The sequence below is a fragment of the Gambusia affinis genome, linkage group LG01 (assembly GCF_019740435.1).
Source record: "Gambusia affinis linkage group LG01, SWU_Gaff_1.0, whole genome shotgun sequence".
Classification (NCBI taxonomy): domain Eukaryota; kingdom Metazoa; phylum Chordata; class Actinopteri; order Cyprinodontiformes; family Poeciliidae; genus Gambusia; species Gambusia affinis.
The window spans coordinates 16627907-16645729 of record NC_057868.1 but is presented as its reverse complement, the minus strand read 5'-3'; the positions used below and the strand labels follow the sequence as shown (position 1 = coordinate 16645729).

Here is a 17823-nt window from a genome sequence, read left to right as displayed (position 1 = left end):
CTTGGTGAATTTATTTCCATTTGCTTGTGGAACCTTATTAAACTTTCCGAATCCTCTTTACGTCTGCCTGATTTTAAGGTGGAGCCACTCCTCTCCTGCTGCTGAGGTGCACACGCCAGGAGAGATTTTTTTTTTTTGTTATTATTTTTTTTAAACAGACTCAAGAGGCCTGGGTTCTGTGCGTGTGAACATATGCACGGATCAGGGTTTCCAGTGTAAATAAGAGCTTTGTATTTGTTACGTTTGGCTGTTTGTGGCACTCTCTGTAATGATTCCCGTCATTGTTTTAGCCAAAAGCATGATGCTCTTGATGACTTTTAGAGCGACGTTTGGTCTTTTTTTTTTTTTTTTTTTTTACTTCCTGTTTGTTTCTTTTACAGATTGTCTATATACAAAATGTACAATGACAATAAAGTGTTGACAAGTTGAATATGAAAGCCGGCTTTTGCTTTTAGCACTTTGAAATGCTTTGATGCTGAAATGTGCTATACAAATAAAATTGGATTGATTGATTGATTGATTGATTTTAGTGGGATTCAGAGTTACCATGGTGACATAAATCACGAAAAACGACACATCATCTTTCTCGAGTCACTTCTATTACTGTGAGTGAGTTACAGATATGAATTGCGGTACTATCGGAGATTACAAATATCCCTCTCATACGCTTCAAACGGTTTTCGATTATGTGTCACGTATAGGTTTGCTATAATTAGGAAGGAGTTGTTCAGACTGCTTTTTTTAGTCAAACTGACTGGCTCAAACAGATAGAATTCTGTCTGCCCCTGCTGCCTGTCTCACTCACAGCTGGCAGAGGATTAATTACCATAGCAACAGAACATAGAGCAGAGGAGAGCTGCTGCTTAGGACTACAAATACGCCATCACTGTAGTTCTAACTATGGTGGAACACTCAGTCATTACAGAGGAGGACTGAGCTGGCATTTAGAACTACTTGCTGTTATGGGCTGTATAAAACTGATTTAACCCAAACACTGTTACTCATAAGATTAGTGTAGCCCTTTAAAATGAAGCTTACTGATAATTTCAAAATAAAAGCCTGAATATTCATCTCAGGCCTTTTTTATCTTTTTCTCTCAGGTTAGTGCAGAGAGAGCTACAGGTATGAATTGGAAATAGCCCTCTCATATTCTTCAAATAGTTTTTGGATCGGCCTTACAGTTCCTGAGGACTTCCTGACAGGAAGGAGTTGTTCGGGCTGCTTTTTTCAGAAAAAGTGACTGCTTCAAAGAGATAGAATTCTGTCTCTTCCTGACATGACAGTAGGCTGACAGTTGTCAGAGAGCAAAGCTTGTCTCTAGAACTGCATTATCTTTTTCTCCCAGGTTAGGGCTAACATTAGCCTTTTACCTAAAATAAGCTATTAGCTATTTTTCTTACTTATTAGCCATGTTAGTGTACTGAATGGAGTAAGTCAATGCAGACATGCTAGTGATGCCCCACATGCTACTGACAGCATTCACGCTAACATTAGCATTTTGGCTAATTTTAGCTTATGCAGTAATTTTTAAGATACTGAATGGTGTTAGTCAACATTCTTGTGATTCCCCACATACTACGTTGTAATTTATTAGCTAAGGTTAGCATTAATACTAATTTTTAGCATCAGAACGCTCGGTCCAAACCGACGGGCACACTTTGGCAGGCCCCAGTTAAATTTTTTCAGGAATTTTCTAGTCTTAAGTTCTACTGTAGTGGTAACTTTGTAGTTCATAAATTTATTGAATGTTGTGAAAAGTTCTCTAAAGTGCCGTTAGTAAAATAACAACCCTGGAGCTCCATACGAGTCACTAAATAATACTTTGTTCAGTCGGCAGCAAGTTGCGAAATGCAGTGAGAACAACCGTTAGGCTGCTGTTGCTGCAGTGTACGAGTCCTCGTTGACTGTGGGAGAGTCCTGCTCTGTCCAACACTCCACCTTCAAGAAGTTATCAGAACCGCGCTCCTCTATTAACCCTTTAGCAACACCTAAACGTTGCGCTAAGAAGTAGCTCCTATAATGAGCTCAGCAGACACACGGTCCCACCACACAATCCCACCAGGTGTTTACTATTTGCTGCTGACTAGTCTGAAGGAGCTGAGTGGGAAAAGTCGTGAGAAGGGCTGCTATGAGGCAGAAGCTCTGAAAGTTAGAAACTGCAGCTCTGCGGAGGAGCTTATTTAGAAATAAGTTAACTTGTGAAGAGATTTTCATAGCTGAGCAACTACTTCTCAAAGACTCTTCCTGAAGAGTCTGCTGTGCTCGTTGGTGTTCATGCTGCTGTTGTTCACAAATGTTCTCCATCAACCTCCGAGGCCTTCAGAGGTACTGGATTTCTCCTGAAATGAATCTTTGGCAATATGTTTCCCTAGATTTTAATAAAGCTATGAGAAGAAAGGGGGCTGAATAGAAATGTGCACCGTATTTTTGAAGGGGAAAAAAATGGACAAAACCATTCTATAATTTATCTCCTCCTCCACAGTTATGCTACACTTTATATTGGCCTGTCACATGAAAACATTACAATTTGTGGTTGGAATCCACCAAAATGTGGACAAGTGTAGGAGTGGAAATGTTTTTATTGACACTGTACCCTTCATTTAAATGTCGCAAAACATGATCTGGCTGTGATCGGGTGGCTCTCTAGCCATCCATCTTGGTTTCCAGTAATAAATCACCACACTGCTCCTTTCCATGTGTAAGTGTTCATTTGTGTGTTCAGTGTCTAGCAGCCCGCCTCGTCTTGTGTCGTTTCCCTTCAGATTCTGCTGAAGAACATGCTAGAAAACCGAAGCAGCTGCTACTCCTGGATTATGGCACAGATCCCATCCTGTAAGTGTATGTATGGGAGTCTGCTCAGCTGATGTAAGTACAGGTTTGCTATAATTAGGCCAGTGTTGACAACTCAAGCCAGGCACTCAGACATAATCGTCCAGCTCGTTGAGATGTTATCCAGATGATGGGAAAGTCAATGGATGGTTTTATTGTTCTTTTGATTTTCACATAATTTCTGGCATATTTTTGGCTACTTTGCGTGAAGCTGTTGTCCCTGTTTTATTCTGACCTGTCACAAACAGCCACAGAAAAAGTCCAGATTATGTTTCTCTTCAACGTTTGAAATAGAATCAAAAATGCACATTCTCAACAACAGGCTGTTTGTCTTCATTTCGCTTTCTGCTAGCCGCGTCTCACCAATACGACGGACGCCTGGAGAGGAGCTCCCGTCTTTTCTGCGTGTCCGTAACCGACCCGTCATCCTCCAGTTCTGCAACTGTAACAATCTGAACAAACAGGCAGCCTTTGCTATACCTAGAACCCGTCCCCGTTTGGATGAATTCAAATTAAAGCATTTAATTTTTCACACAAAATTAAATGTGCATGAAAAATATAAACAATATAAATTATAAATATTATTGACATGACATTTAACTTAAAAGGTTAAAAGTTCTTGTCACCTTATGGCCACAAGCTGGCATACTTAAAAACCAATTTTTACATGCATCCAATTGTTGAGAGATGGCTAAGACATACATTTAGTTGCATCAAAAGCTAAAAGGTCAGTCAACGTTTTTACGACATCATAGATACAAGCGACCAAAACGAGGTTCTGGACACTGGAGAAGCACCTCTAAAGCCCTTTCTCCATTGTCAAGTCTCTCTCTATAGGCGGTTTATGTCTGTTATTCACAAATTTCTGCCATCAACCTGAGGCCTTCAGAGGTACTGGATTTCTAAAAGTCTCTCAGTATATTTGTCTGTTGTGGGTTGCTCCTGCCATTTGACGATGTATGCACTCCTCTGCCAGAATTGATAAAAAAGATTGGATCTCAAGGTTTGAACATGAAACAATTGATTTGCTACTTGCACTCGCTTCTCGGATTGGTGGTTGAAATGTTATCAGAGGAGTCTGAGACATCCAGTGACTTAAATCCACAGTCCAATAAGTCTACTGCCAATCAAATCATTTGCATGCAATATCTGGCTTGGCCCAGCTTGCACCACCCCTGTGGTGGTTTTAAAAAACGGGGAGGACCATGAATCTGGCTGTGCTGGACTGGGGAACAACTAGTTAAAGCCACATCAGTGGGCTTAAAGGAGAGTCTTAGAAGCTCAATCCTCCTGGAGAGGCTCGATAGATCTGCTGCTTCCACATCAAGAGGAACCAGTTGAGGTGGACTCAAACGTCTGGTTAGGATGACCTCTGGATGTCTCAATAGAGAGGTGTTCTGTGCACATCACTGGATTGAGGTGGGTTCCTCTAGGATACAGGACACACTGGAGGGACTCTGATTCTTGGGTGGCCTGGGAACGCCTTGGGATTCTAAAACCAAACACCACTGGGAGTCTCCCATGACTCAAGCTGAACCACCCCAAGTTTCCACAATAAACACAGGACTGCAGATAGGGTATGAAACCACTGGTTTGTCTTTTAATTATTTCAACATAACACATGAGAAGTCAAAGATACACTGTACTGTACAATAAGTCAATATTTCTGCTGTTGTGTTCATCTCTTTGGATCAACCAATATTCATCTGTCACTAAGAAATTGCAGCAACTGATTAGATGAGATATGTTAAAAAGGAAGACTCCTGATGTGGATCCTTGAACTCTCCCTGTAGTCGATAAGCTCCATGCTATGTAACATAGTGTGAGAGGATGCAAGTAGCTTGTTATTGTTCACCTTTTTTAGTTTATTCCAAAAGGTGGCTGTAGTTGCTTGTAAAAAAATAAAAATGGGCTATGTCACCTACCAAGATACACAAAGAGGATGGAATGCACGACTTACATTTTAGCTAAAAAATATATAAATCTAGACATTACCCAGGTCAATATCAGCAATTTCTCAGGTTTACAATGATGGAAATAATTCCCTTAAAATGTCTGCACTGCACCTACCAGTAAAAAGGAAAGAGAGAGAGGATAAGTGCATCCCTAGTAGGTGCAGGCTGAGGTATTGGAGCTGCAGCCAAGCGGATGACCAGCGCAACATCTCTGTCAGAGCGCGGTGCTTCAGAAGTGTCTGTGTCTCAGCTTTTTGTTCAACAGAAGCTACAGAAGCCGCACACTGGAAAAATGTCGAAAATTTAGACAAAAAAAAAAGACACTACAGCCGTCAAAAATGATCATTTTCCCTCCCAAAGGTCTACATCATAAATGCTCACAATTTTTACCTACTGGATAGGTAGACATTCTATATTCATTATTATTATTTCTATATAATTATTTCTGTAACAATACCAAAATTACTCGTATCAAACTCCTCTTAACTTCCTGAATGGCATGTTGTTGTTTTTTTTCACTTCCTGAACTGTTTAGTTGTGATCACATTGAACGGCAGTGGCCTCCTGCAAATAATTACAATTTTACCGTCAGCTTAATCAGCCATAAACCGATTAGACAGCCTGTGTATTCAGAAAACATTTTTATGACCTCAAGCAAATTTGTAAGTCTTCATGCCAACGATTTCCCATTCTGCCGAGTTGACAAGATGCTTAACAAATAATAAAGGATGAGCGACAAATTTATCATGTGACAATAATAACAAAAGCAATAAAACCTGTTTCATCTATTTGTTGGGAGCTACATTAGCTGTGACTGCATGGGGCAGAAATCAATTAATGGTGACGACAAACCAAAATTATTCTAAGAAAATTTTCATGATAAATGATACACTAAATACCCAGCACTAGTGGATAATATTTTTCATATTTATGTATGGCAAAATTTCAATAATGATAAACATGACTAATGTGGTTTTAATGAATTAAAAGTGCAATGTATCAGATTATTACTTTTTCTGTAATCTTTTCCCCCCATCCTGGATTTTTAATCTTCTTTCTTATTCCTGTAGCGGTTTTAGTTTCAACTCCTGCATTTTTTTATTTTTTACTTTTCCATACTAGATTTAGAAAAATTCTCAAAATCTTGTCACTAAACAGACATCAACATCATATCAGATTCAAACCCACCGATAATTACAGGTTTGTGACTGAAGCCCCTGAAACACCTGAACGCTGCTCTTCAACAGGACTTTTTAACGAGCTGTACTATTAAAAAATAAATAAAATAAAAACGTTGTGGCTCTATGAAAAAGACCATAAGTGCTTCATAGCAGGGGTGACTGATTTTTCCAGCTATGTTGTGAAAACGGCCAGTAGGTACCACAGTTTGACTAAAGCCATTTGTAGACAGAAAAAAAAAAGGAACAAATTCTCACTAAAATAAAAACTGAAATTAAGAGATTAATCTCATGGAAAGTCTGAAAAATCAACATTTTAAAGATAAAAAAGAAGAAATTTTGAGATAGAAACTTCCAAAAATTTTCTCCAAAAGTCAAAATGTTTTAATTTTCAAAACCCAGAAATTTCCAAGTTTTGTCTAAAAAAAAAAAAAAAACTATTCTGAGATGAATCTCAATATTCTGGAGTTTTCTCTGGCACATTTTTGATGCGTCAAACTCAGAAATGTCCTACTTTTTTCCTGAAAAATTTCTGAATTTCTTCGGAAATGTATATATTTTTTTTTTTGACAGTTCAAGCTCAGAAAAGTCCACATTTGTTTCAAGAAAATTTCTGAGTTTTTTTTTTTTTCTAGCAAACGTCCAACTTTCTGCTCAGAAATGTCCAAATTTTTTTGTCTAGAAAATCTTTTAGATTAATCTCAAAATATCTGATTTTTTTGGGCAGAAATTTACTCCACTTCTCTTTTCCGTCTACAACGGCCCTGATCCTGGTGCAGCGAAGACGTCTTTTTGCGGTTTTTGCTGCAGCAGGATCCACGCGCTGCGACTGGCTGTGGATTTTGACGCTCTGCTGACAGCAGCTCTGTTCACCGTCGCCTCTGAGAAACAGACGTGCTGCTGTTGCTGCTGTTTTCTTCAAATGCTTGGCTGCAGTTTGACTAGATACACTTTTGAAAAAGGACAGGCGAAGCTGGTTAAGTCAAAAGCAACAAGGGAACGAGGAGAAAGGGAGCGGGGAGCTCTTCTGTAGAGGGATATTAGTGAAACGTATATCAAAAATACTGTTATTCTTTTGGAGAAGAGACATACACAAATCCTGATAAAGTTTAAACATCAAACTAATGGCACATACATATACAGGATCAATACAAAATTAAAAAACATATGAACATATAAGCTGAAACTTTAAAAGAAAACAAATACTCTTTTTTTTTAAAGTTGAAAGTGCTAGAATTCAGATTAGCTCACAGAAACCCAGGGAGGACAAACTTAATGCACACTGAAAGCTTTTTTTTCTTCTTCTTTCCTTTCATTTAGGGACAAAATGAGAAATTTGTTCCAAAAATATAAATGCTCAATGGGACTGCTACAAATTTGGCTTAACCCACAAGAGTTTTTCTTTAAGAAGTCTTAAAACTCTTACAAAAGAAAAAAATAAAATTAAAAAAAAAAAAATAAATAAAAATCTAATTTTAATCTTCGGTTTACAATAGAAATTCTACGGAAGGTGCCGACAGCTATTCATACAGGATCCTTAGGAAGTTTGATCAATCATAAAAAAAATAATGATTTAATCTCGTAACTTGTGTAATTTTACATTGATATTGGAATAGAAAAGTGTAACTTTGACGACAACGTGAAGCTGCGTTAGTTTTAAACCTTCAGACACCATCGCTCGGTCAGAATTATCTATCGAGTGAGCTTTTCCAGCGCACCGGGCCGTCAGCGACCCACTGTCAGGGTTCCTTTTTTACCTACAGCACAAACAAAAAAAAAACAACAAAAAAAAAAAAAAAGTGAAGATTTCCCAATAAGCTATTGTGCAAAGATGTAGTTTCTTCTCCCAAGGTTTTGGTAAGAAAATAAACAAATAAAAATGAGGTGATGTGTTGTGTCTTTTTTTTTTTCTCGAGGTCCTGTTTTATACAAACAGAAAATAATATATCATGAAAAAAAAGAACAAAACAAAACAAAAAAAAAAACAAATACATAACTATAAGTAATTTCCCCCAAGTTGTACAGTCAGTCTCTTAGCACCTTCCTGTTGCTTTGAATGTCAAAGCCCAGGCGGTTCCATGACTGCGTTCTCCTGGAGTCGCCGTGTTTTCAGACCCTTTTACTCTACGAAGCAGCTAAAAAATTAAAAATTAAAAAAAGAGAGGAGGAGGAGAGGAGTAACGAAGTGGTGGGGCTGATGAACACTTTGTTGGTTTGGCTCACTGTCTACGTTGCAGGGGGGAAAAAAAAAAAAGTCAGCTTTCAAAATGTTCTAGTGGTCTACAGTTGTCAGACATCACCAACCGTGGCTAAAGCAGCAATATGAGATTTAGCTTCAATGCTTATGTGCTATGGTTTTGGATTATGTTTCTTCTTTTTTTTTTTTTTTCTTTTGTTATTTGTTTTTTTCCAGATAGGGCTCACCTGATGCCCAGACCTTACTAAACATAAAGAGAGTTGGTGTAAAATTGTAACAATATTTATGGATGAAATAAGATGTTACGAAGGAGTGAGATGAATATTCAGATTTTTCTGTCGTTTCAGGAACAGAACAGCAACAACAACAAAAAAGATACGTTTCGTTTATATAAGTGTGATGCAGTTCTCTATAATGTGGTCACTGTGAACAACATGCTGTCTTTCTTTTAAAAGTCATTTTTACCTCAATGTATTTTATCTGGAGTCTCACAAAATCTTACTTTGAAAAATTAGATGTAACTCTTTAGATACTGTCAAAAAAAAAAACCGTTTCATACGTTAAGAAAAAGTCCAGTTTGGAAACAAAAACCTTTCTACAGGTGAAAGAGACCAAAAAAAATTAATAAGAGAGTAAATGAAAAACTTTGCATGTTAACCAAAAGTTTATAGGGAAGGAAAAAAATTCTATATGGGTTTTTGTAATATGCCAAAAAGGTAGATAAAAGTTCTGAATGGTAAGCAGTAGATCTGTATGGTTAGAAAGCAAAACAAAATAAATACAAAAACTGAATGGTAAGAAAAAACTAAAGAGGTACTAAGTAAGAAATCAAAAGGTCTTTAGCTCCATACGGCTAGCAATGCCTGCATAGTTTGTAAAAGCTTCATATGGTGAGCAAAATACCTGTATAGTTATTTAAAAAATATATGTCAAGGAGAAATTGTATATGGAGTAGCCCGGTACTATAAGAAAAAAAAAATTAATACTGGACATAATAAGTTTATATAGTAAGTAGCAATAGATCTGTATGTTAGCAACAGCTACATACAGTTAACTATAGCTGCTACAACAAGAGAAATGTCAATAACATGCTATAATGTTGAAAATAAGAAGATAAAACAGATTTAGAAGGAATTTAAATTTACTATGAGATTTTTTTTTGTTTTTTTTGAAACATCTCAAGCCAAGGAGCCACAGTGACCACACTATAAGAGATTTACAACAGATGGAACTAAATCTGAAAGGAATTTTGAAAATTGGATTTTCAGGCTTTAAGTGAACTTTGGACTAAGATTTTCTTTTTTATAAGCTCTTGGTTTAAGGTTAGAACACCAAGGCCTGCAGTTTGAAATACTTAAATGCCATCCATGTAAGCATCCCTACAACACAATCTATAGCTAGATGAAATACTAGCTGACAACTAAACCACTAGCAGCCTCCTACAAATAATTCCCATCCAAAGTTTGGATTCTTCTTCTCCGACTCAAGTACAACAAGTAACGGTCGGATACGACAGAGAAAGCTTGAGGGACAAAGAAAATACTTCATCTTTTTCTTACTCAAAAAAAAAAAAAGAAAAAAAAAAGCAAGATACAAACAACTGTAAACCTGCAAGACATTAAAAACATTGTCACTTAGTTTTAATACATCTACCTAAAATACACATTAAAAGCAATTTCGATATTTATTTTTGAGATATTTCGTACACTGCAACAACATTCTTAAAAACATTTTTACTTATCGGCAACTGATTTCCTTTGTTCTTTTCATCCATTCACATATCCCAGGGTTCATCATTCACCTTGATGATGCATCTTTTTTAAAGACTGCCTAAAAGATGAGTTTGGAGTATTTAATAAAAAAAAAAAAAAAAATAGACATACGTATCTTAAGAAAAGATATGTAAGGCAGCCAAGAGAATGCGTCAAGAAAAAAAAAACGATAACGGAAACTTTTAAAGGTAACTGCGAGGAGGAAGAAGGGAAGGGAGTCCTACGCACCGTCATCCAGAGTTTTCCCTCCCTGTGTGGATTATGTCTGCCAGCCCCGGCTCTGGAGTTGTCAAAGTTCATTTTCGTCTCAAACACGGACCGGAAGTTTTCTACCTGTGTGCCGCCTGTTGGTGGTATCCAAATTCAGGGACTGCGTCCTCCGAAAGTCTTACAAGTCAACGTAAGCTGGGTCCTTCGTTTACCGGGAACGTAAACGTGGAGCTGGATGCTCCAGCCGTCAGATTTATCGCTGCCTGTCCCTCTGTGTGTGCGATGTCACTTAGGAACAGTGACAGGGCTAAACACAAGCTAGCAAAAATAAATCTTGCGTTTTTATTACCTCTTTTGTCCTTTTTATTAATTAAATTATCAAATTAATTTTCTATTCTTCTTTTTTTTTTAAACCAAAATATTAAAAACAACGCAAATGACAAAAGCTTAATAATACAACTGCTTTAGGCTTCTAATTTTTCTACCACCAGATTTCAATGCATTTAAAACCGTATTCCTCTCCCACTCTCATTTCCTGCTAAGGCCACCATTGTTAGGACAATGAATCTTGGGATTGGGTGGGCTGCGAAGGACTCGCCGGGCCCGTCCTTCAAATCTGGAGACTTTGAGTTTGGACAGTCTTCGCCACATCTTTCAGATGTAATCGGACTTCAAGTGCGGCCTTTGACGGACGCAGCCCCTGAATCTGGACACATCCATTGTGTGATTCGTAGAGATATCAATATGGCGCTGTTAATGCAGAAAAGCTGTCATTCCAGTATGGAAATTATGCATGGATTTTTCGCAAACTACAAAACTGACTTGGGAAGAACTAACATTGTTCTGTCTCTTGATTCTTGCAGACCTTAGAAATAGAGTGCATAAAAAATTTGCTCTCCTGGTTTACGGTTTACGCAGTTTTGTAAACCGAACGTGTCAACTTCTGAATAAGTGGAGTTTCACAGAGCTCTTCGTATTTATTTCTAGCCAGCACAAAGAGGCTTTCTTACGAAAGTACGAGGGAGGAGACGAGAAGCGAAGTGCCTTCTGTTAAACAAAAAAGTGCTTTTCTTGAGAAACGACAACAAAGTAAGTTGTGGTAAAGTTCATAATTTCTTACGCATTTCTTTCGTGTTTTGCTCCTAAATCAGACTAATTCACGGGTCATTTTTGTATTATTTGAAGAGTACTTTCTTTGGAGGTTGGGGTTGTTTTGCGGGTCCGGTTAAGTCACCTCATGGAAGAAACTACCGTTCATCTCTTTCCCCCACTGAGCTCTCTCCTCTCCGAATTAATCAAGATGATTCAGAGTATTGGCACAGGTGGTTCAAAACTCAACATATGAAACATCCTACCATGTTCTTACATTTGGGGGGGCGGGGAAAGAACAGTAAAGTAAAAACAAAATTTCCACTTCAAACTATATTTTTCTGGGTCACAACAAGACAGATAATCTCCACTAAAAATTATCTTTGTTTTTTTTTTTTTTTCCTTTTATATTATTACTTTAAGTATGCAGTACCACGCCTTTAGGCCTACTGATCCTGCCCTCTATTCTACTAAAAAGGGGAAGTAAATGAAAAACAAAAAAAGCATGGGTTAATACATTGTTATATCTATAGGATAAGGGGGGAAAAAAGCCCAAATAAAAGCTGCTTCAACTTCTTTTCTTATGTTTTCCTTTTTTTGCTCAAAGGGGTTTCAACTTCCTTTTAAGGCTCAATCAAAAGCTTTTGTGCGCACTTTCATTTAAGGCTTCTAAGTGTTCATTTACATATTTATTTTTAAACTTAATTCTCCAACTTTCCCCATCAGGCCTTGTTCATGGAGACCTGAAATATCCAAGCTGAGCTTGTGCTGGTGTGGAGGAGGCCGCCTTGGCAGGGAAGAGGCTGCCTCTGTCACTGAAAGGCCTGGTGAAAGCGAGGCAACGTGGTGTTACTAAGGCTGGAGCTGAACACTGGAGGAAGGGGGTGCAGGGATCCAAGGCCTAGACCCCCGCTGGAGCTCTGCTGCTCCTGAGGTTGCGGTTGCAAAGAGGTAAGAGGTGCCGTGGCGACGGCGGCTGCTGCCGCGGCAACTGCAGCGGCATGGGGCTCGGCGGCGTGCAGAGATGAAGAGGAAGAGGAAGAAGTGGAGGAGGTCACAGATGAGGTGTACCCCATAACCAGTCCTCCTGTGCTCATGGGGGCACTGTAGGGAGGAAGGTTTAGGGGCAGGAAACCCAGCAGGTGGGAAAAATCCATGTTAGCAGCACACAGAGACTCAGCGATCACTGCAGGGCTCTTGGACAGGAGGGGATCCCCGCAAAGGTCATCGGCCAAGCCTGAAGTGGGCTCCAATCCGTCCTTGGGGGGTGAGGCAGCAGCATGGGGCTCTGCAGAGGGAACCGGGCCTGGTAGACCACTCTGCAGATCCATGAGAAAACTCTCCATCTCTACTTTCAAGGGCTTGTCCAGCAGGTATGAGGTAGATCCCAGCTGGTATTTGGGTGCCGACTGGGGCTGGTGCTGCTGCTGGGGAGCCGCAGGCTGGTGATGCGGGGGCGTTGGAGGGGAATGGTGATGATGGTGATGGTGGTGGTGGTGGTGGTGGTGATGGGAGTGTGGATGAATAGATGCGGTGGATTCCATATGACAGCCCATGCTCATAGCTGCAGACAAGGAATTGGGCATTAGGGAAGGATGTGGAGGACCCACACCAGAATTAGACATGGCCTGGAGATGGTGAGGGTTATACATGCTCATGGGAAACGGTGCCCCGCTAGGGAATGATTTTCCCATCATGGGGTCTTTGTTGGGCCCCATGCCGCACATCATAGGGCTGAGTTCCTCCTTTACTGAGCACGGTGGAGATCCTGTCGTCAACAGGCCTAGCATATCCGGAGGCTCCGTCTTAATCTTCAGCAGCTCCTGTGAGTGGCTCTTCTTCACATGCCGTGTCAGATGGTCTTTCCTGCCAAAGCGCTGGGCACAGTACTGGCACAGAAAGTCTTTTCGCCCTGTATGGACCACCATGTGTCGTCTCACATCTTTCCTGGTGTAGAAACGTCGGTCACAGTGGTCGCAGGGGTGTTTTTTCTCCTTGGCACCACCGGAAGACTTCCCCGAGTGGCTCTTCAGGTGCTCCAGGAGAACAGGTGTGCTTTCGTAATTCTGCATGCACACTTTGCAGGTTAAATCCCCTGCAGTAGCCGAGTGCATGGCCACATGGCGCTTGTATCCCAGCTTGGTATTGTAGTGCTTCCCACACTCCTCACACTTGAAGGCCTCTTTGTTGGGGTCATGGGTCTGCAGGTGGTTCTTCAGGTGGTCTTTGCGGTGGAACATTTTTTCACAAAACGAACACTGATGGGTCTTCTGCGGAGAGTGTGTGGCCATATGCCTGCAAATAATGGCACAATGCAAAGGGGGTGTAGGAAACATCATAGATCTCATGTCTTACCATCATGTATTCTGCAGATAAAGAAAACTGCTTCTTACAGAGCTTAAAAATTCAAGTCAAAAGAACTTTTTGTGGAACAGTTCACCAAGAAATGGAAGAGAATGTTGATTGATTTACATCTTGATTTAAATTTTCACTGATAACTTTGAAAACATTTAGCTCAATAGCTGTGTTTTATCATTAGACACCATGTCATCTCAAACTCATATGATCACACTGAATTAGGTGACTTTTACTGTCTTTTATTTAGGGTTATTAGAGTAAAAAGGCATGCAACAATTTTTGATTTGAAACATGTTTGACATTCTGCTCTTGGCCCATCACATAAAATCCCAATAAAACACATTGACGTTTGGGGCTCTAACGGGACAAATTGTGACAATGCTTGATTGGCCTGAATACTCCTTTGTATGAAGGTAGACATTTCCCATGTAGTAGTTCAAACGACTACATATAAACATAAAGGTTTACACTAGGCCTCAATGTGGTCTGTAATCAAATTATATCAAATTGCAGACGGAGGAAAAGTGACTGATACCTGAAGAGTTTGTACTTGGAGCTGAAGGCCTTGGGACAGTGTGGCTGTGAGCAGTGGAAAGGCTTCTCTCCGGTGTGACTCGAAGTGTGGAGCCGGAGCTTCTCCTGTGTGACAAACAGGGCCCCGCACACCAGGCACTCGTTCCCACTTGCTCTTCCTACCTGCTCTCCTTCCTCTTCCCTCTCTTTCCCCCGATCTCGCTCTCTCTCCGTCCGTGGCAGCGGGGCGGCGCTCCCAAACAGCTTGGCGGCAGTGCGTCGTCCCTCTTCCTCCGGCGTCAGTGCGGTAATACAGTGTGAGGCATCGGCGGCAGCAGCTGCCATGGCAGCCCTAGAGTGCCGCTGCCATGAAAGTCACGTGCGGTTCCCCTGCCTCGCAGGCTCAACGTTGGAAGGTGTTGGGGAGAAGCGAAAGCTGATCGGCGGTTCAAAGGTTGCGTCTGGTTTATAGCTGGAATATTGCGGTCAAACAAAGTCGGTTGTGAGACAAAAATGATTTAAAAGTCAAAACGATTTGAGGTCAAATTTCCCATCTTTGAAATGAAACCAAACTGTACCGACTGGTTAGTTCTTCTGTCTGTGAACTTCCCACCTTATGTCTCCACCTTGGTTACTCCTCCTCTCGTTTGGCTTCTCTACCCCTCACCCAGTGCCAACAGCTACGGCTGGCGGTGAGTGGGAAATACTGCTCTGCATCTTTACTGTCCTGTCAGAAGAGAAAGAACACAAGCGACGCAAAGATAAATGAATAATATTTGTCCCAGCAACACAAACTGCAATAAAACGCTTCTTGTGATGTGAGAAGTGGTGTGATGTGGTTTGGTGATGTGAGCAGCAACGTTCTGGATCAGCTGTAGCTGTCTGATTTTATTAGGCAGACCTGCAAAGACACTGTTGCAGTAATCAATGTGACTAAACATAAATCGTTGAGTTTCTCTAGAGCTTTATGAGACATTAGTCCTGCAATCTTGGATATATTCTTCAGGTGATAGAAGGCCGACTTTGTAAATGTCTCTATGAGGTTCTGAAGGTTCAGGTCAGAGTCCATCACTGCATCCAGATTTCAGGTCTGATCACTAGTTTCTATTTGTAATAACTGAGTGCCTAAATGAGGTTAATGCACAGCCTTAACACAGAAATCCGGTCAATTGGTGTGGGAATGTAGTGAAATGAAACCATCTTTGCTTAAAGTCACCATACAACCAGAAACCCGTGGCCCATGCCCAGCCTGCCCAAAGAAAATCATCTGCAAGTTAAATTTTTGCAACAGGTTGCTTTTATGACCACTAGAGGGAGCTGCACTCCAAATCTGACAGACATGAAAGGAACTTAAAGAAATCGTTCTCAGTCTTCAGAGGAAACATTTAAGATAAAGTGCAAACACTGAGTCCCATTGCTCGTCATGTGTGTCCATAGATGACAGAAAAGAGCAGAAAGCATGATGTGTGTGGGTGTGTGTGCATGTGTGTGTTTACATGTATGTACTTGTTATGAAACAGGATAAAGGCTATTGTAATTCTTGGGAAAACAGAAACAAACACAGCCACCTCCAGGCAAGCTGTTTAGGTGTGTGTAACATCCTTAACTGACTGAATTCTTGACAACAACAAGAACAGTTTTTAAGACAGAATAAGTCACATTAGTTGCTGAAGGAGCAAATGATCTCCCTTTCTTTGTGTCCTCTCTGCTGTCCCCCTTTCTTCCCCTTCAGTAACCTGACTGAGCTCTCCCAGGTGAAGTAGCTGCTACGTTCCACATGGAGAGGACACAACGCTGATCCCCAATGTCAGCCGCTCTTTGTGCATCCGTCACGTAAACACGGACAGTACATGCAAGATGAACAAGTTGCGAAAACACAACCATTCACATGTGCAACTAAAAAATTGTCATCTTCTCCTCTGTGTGAAAGGTCATTTGGATTTTGGAAGACAGCAAATATTCTGGAATATAAAATACTTCTAATGTTGTCCAATCACACGTTATGGCCTAAACGCAAACGCTTGATCGCTGTGTGTCACTTTCCTTTACAAACTATGTTTCCCTTCATCTGTGTTGAATGTCTTACACATGTGCATCAATATGTCCATGTAACGTATGTATATATGTATGCGTGTCTACAGCAGCTGTTGAGAGGACGAGGCAGCAGTGGTGCAGAGTGGTGGTCATCACCCAGCAGGGAGGCTGCATAGGGATGACACCCGTCCCATTGAAGGCCCTCAGGGAGCCCTGCTCTATTGTAGAGGGGGCTGCCCACATCACACATTCCTGACCTGTACCATGTCGTGTCGCCCTCTCTCTCTTCACACATTACATACAGTGCATTCTGCCTACAGGGAGAACTGCATTGTGTACACAGAAAAAACCGATTGGTTGTTTTTGGTCATCCTTCAGAAGGCAATAGTAGCTCAGGGATGAGGTGGAGAAACTGATCTTTTCTCACATTATGTGTCTCATGCTATACTGTCACAACATGTTTTAACAAATATTCAAAAGCATTTTTTTATGAAAGTTACGTACTGCAGCTTTAATAGCTAAAATCAACAGAAAAATGATATATATTAAAAATAAGTACAATCACTGTGAACTGTGAGATTTCAGTCTGCTAGCCAACAGCAAAACCTAAGCCAGGAATGACAGTCGGTCATGACAAAAATAAAAATAATCAACTAAGCCGTTGTTAATAATGAAAAAGTTAGTAAATAATTCAGATGAATATTTTTTTTTCTGTTCAGAAATGTATTTTATACTGTCTTAAATTGTGTGAATTAACATAAAATTCATGTTCAAATTCATGGGCTGCTTTTTTCCAGGGGCGCATTTGAGCGCCGATTACGTCACAGCGATGCAACAAAGGCTGTTGGAGTTCAAAGGCTCCTCCAAATGCTAACCTTAAATGTGTGATCCTTTTCCTGTATTTGAAGGACGGGTCTGGTGTATCCTATCCCAAGTCCAGCCTATCCCAAGAGACAGTTTTAAAAAAGAAATATTATGTGTTGTTGGGCTTTTGTCATTTGCATAGACGTGTATTTTTACTACAATGCTCTTTAGTGTGAACTATTTTTAGATCACACTAAAGATAGTTCTTTTTAAAAAAAAATTCTTAATGAGAGTGAATCATGCAGGTCACTTCGCTCAGCAGCATTTTGTCCTTTGCGGTTCTGGTCATTTTGTGCCCAATGATTTCACGTTTACATGAATTTGGACGTTAACCCACTTTAACAAGCAATGGCTTAGAAGTCATTTTCTATATTGTAATTATAGTCATAACGCCAGAGCCTGGTGTTATGACTCCAGAAGAGTATTATCTTTCAGTCTGAGATCATTCAGTCTTTCTGGTTTGATCCTGGGGAAATCATTTTCCAAAATGTAATGAGGAAATCAACCCAAATAAATGGAAAGTAATGTGTAATTCAAGCTTTTCTGATAATACCTGAAATTATGTGCGAGATTTCAGCATTTCTATAACAGAGTGTTCCAACAATTCATAAAAACATTTGTGTAAAACATGAAAGCAACCATTAAAATACACCGATATGGAAACAAGGCAGAGGAGGAGAAAATGGCAACATGAAGGTACAAACTGGGGGTGCAAATTTTCTATCCAACGACACCGTGGCTCAGGCTACAAACAGAAACACTGATGTGAAATATAGAGTTTAGTCTGTAAGTCTATAACTTGACTTCTAAATAAGGGCCATATA

The 17823-nt window shown here is 40.1% G+C and overlaps 1 protein-coding gene across 3 annotated transcripts in view; it reads right to left on the bottom strand.

The window, feature by feature from the left end:
• Nucleotides 1-4404: 4404 nt before the first annotated feature.
• Nucleotides 4405-17823, bottom strand: part of plagl2 (pleiomorphic adenoma gene-like 2) — a 50834-nt gene continuing 37415 nt past the window's right edge. Inside the window, exons 2-4 of one of the 3 annotated variants that reach the window (XM_044115751.1) lie at nucleotides 14680-14828; nucleotides 14124-14573; nucleotides 4405-13525 (exon numbers count right to left, since the gene is read on the bottom strand). In XM_044115751.1, the coding sequence (XP_043971686.1) occupies nucleotides 12043-13525; nucleotides 14124-14446 (1806 nt within the window). In that variant the 5' untranslated portion in view covers nucleotides 14447-14573; nucleotides 14680-14828 and the 3' untranslated portion in view covers nucleotides 4405-12042. The remainder of the gene's footprint in view (nucleotides 13526-14123; nucleotides 14574-14679; nucleotides 14829-17823) is intronic. The other 2 variants (XM_044115760.1, XM_044115744.1) reach the window with 2 other exon arrangements.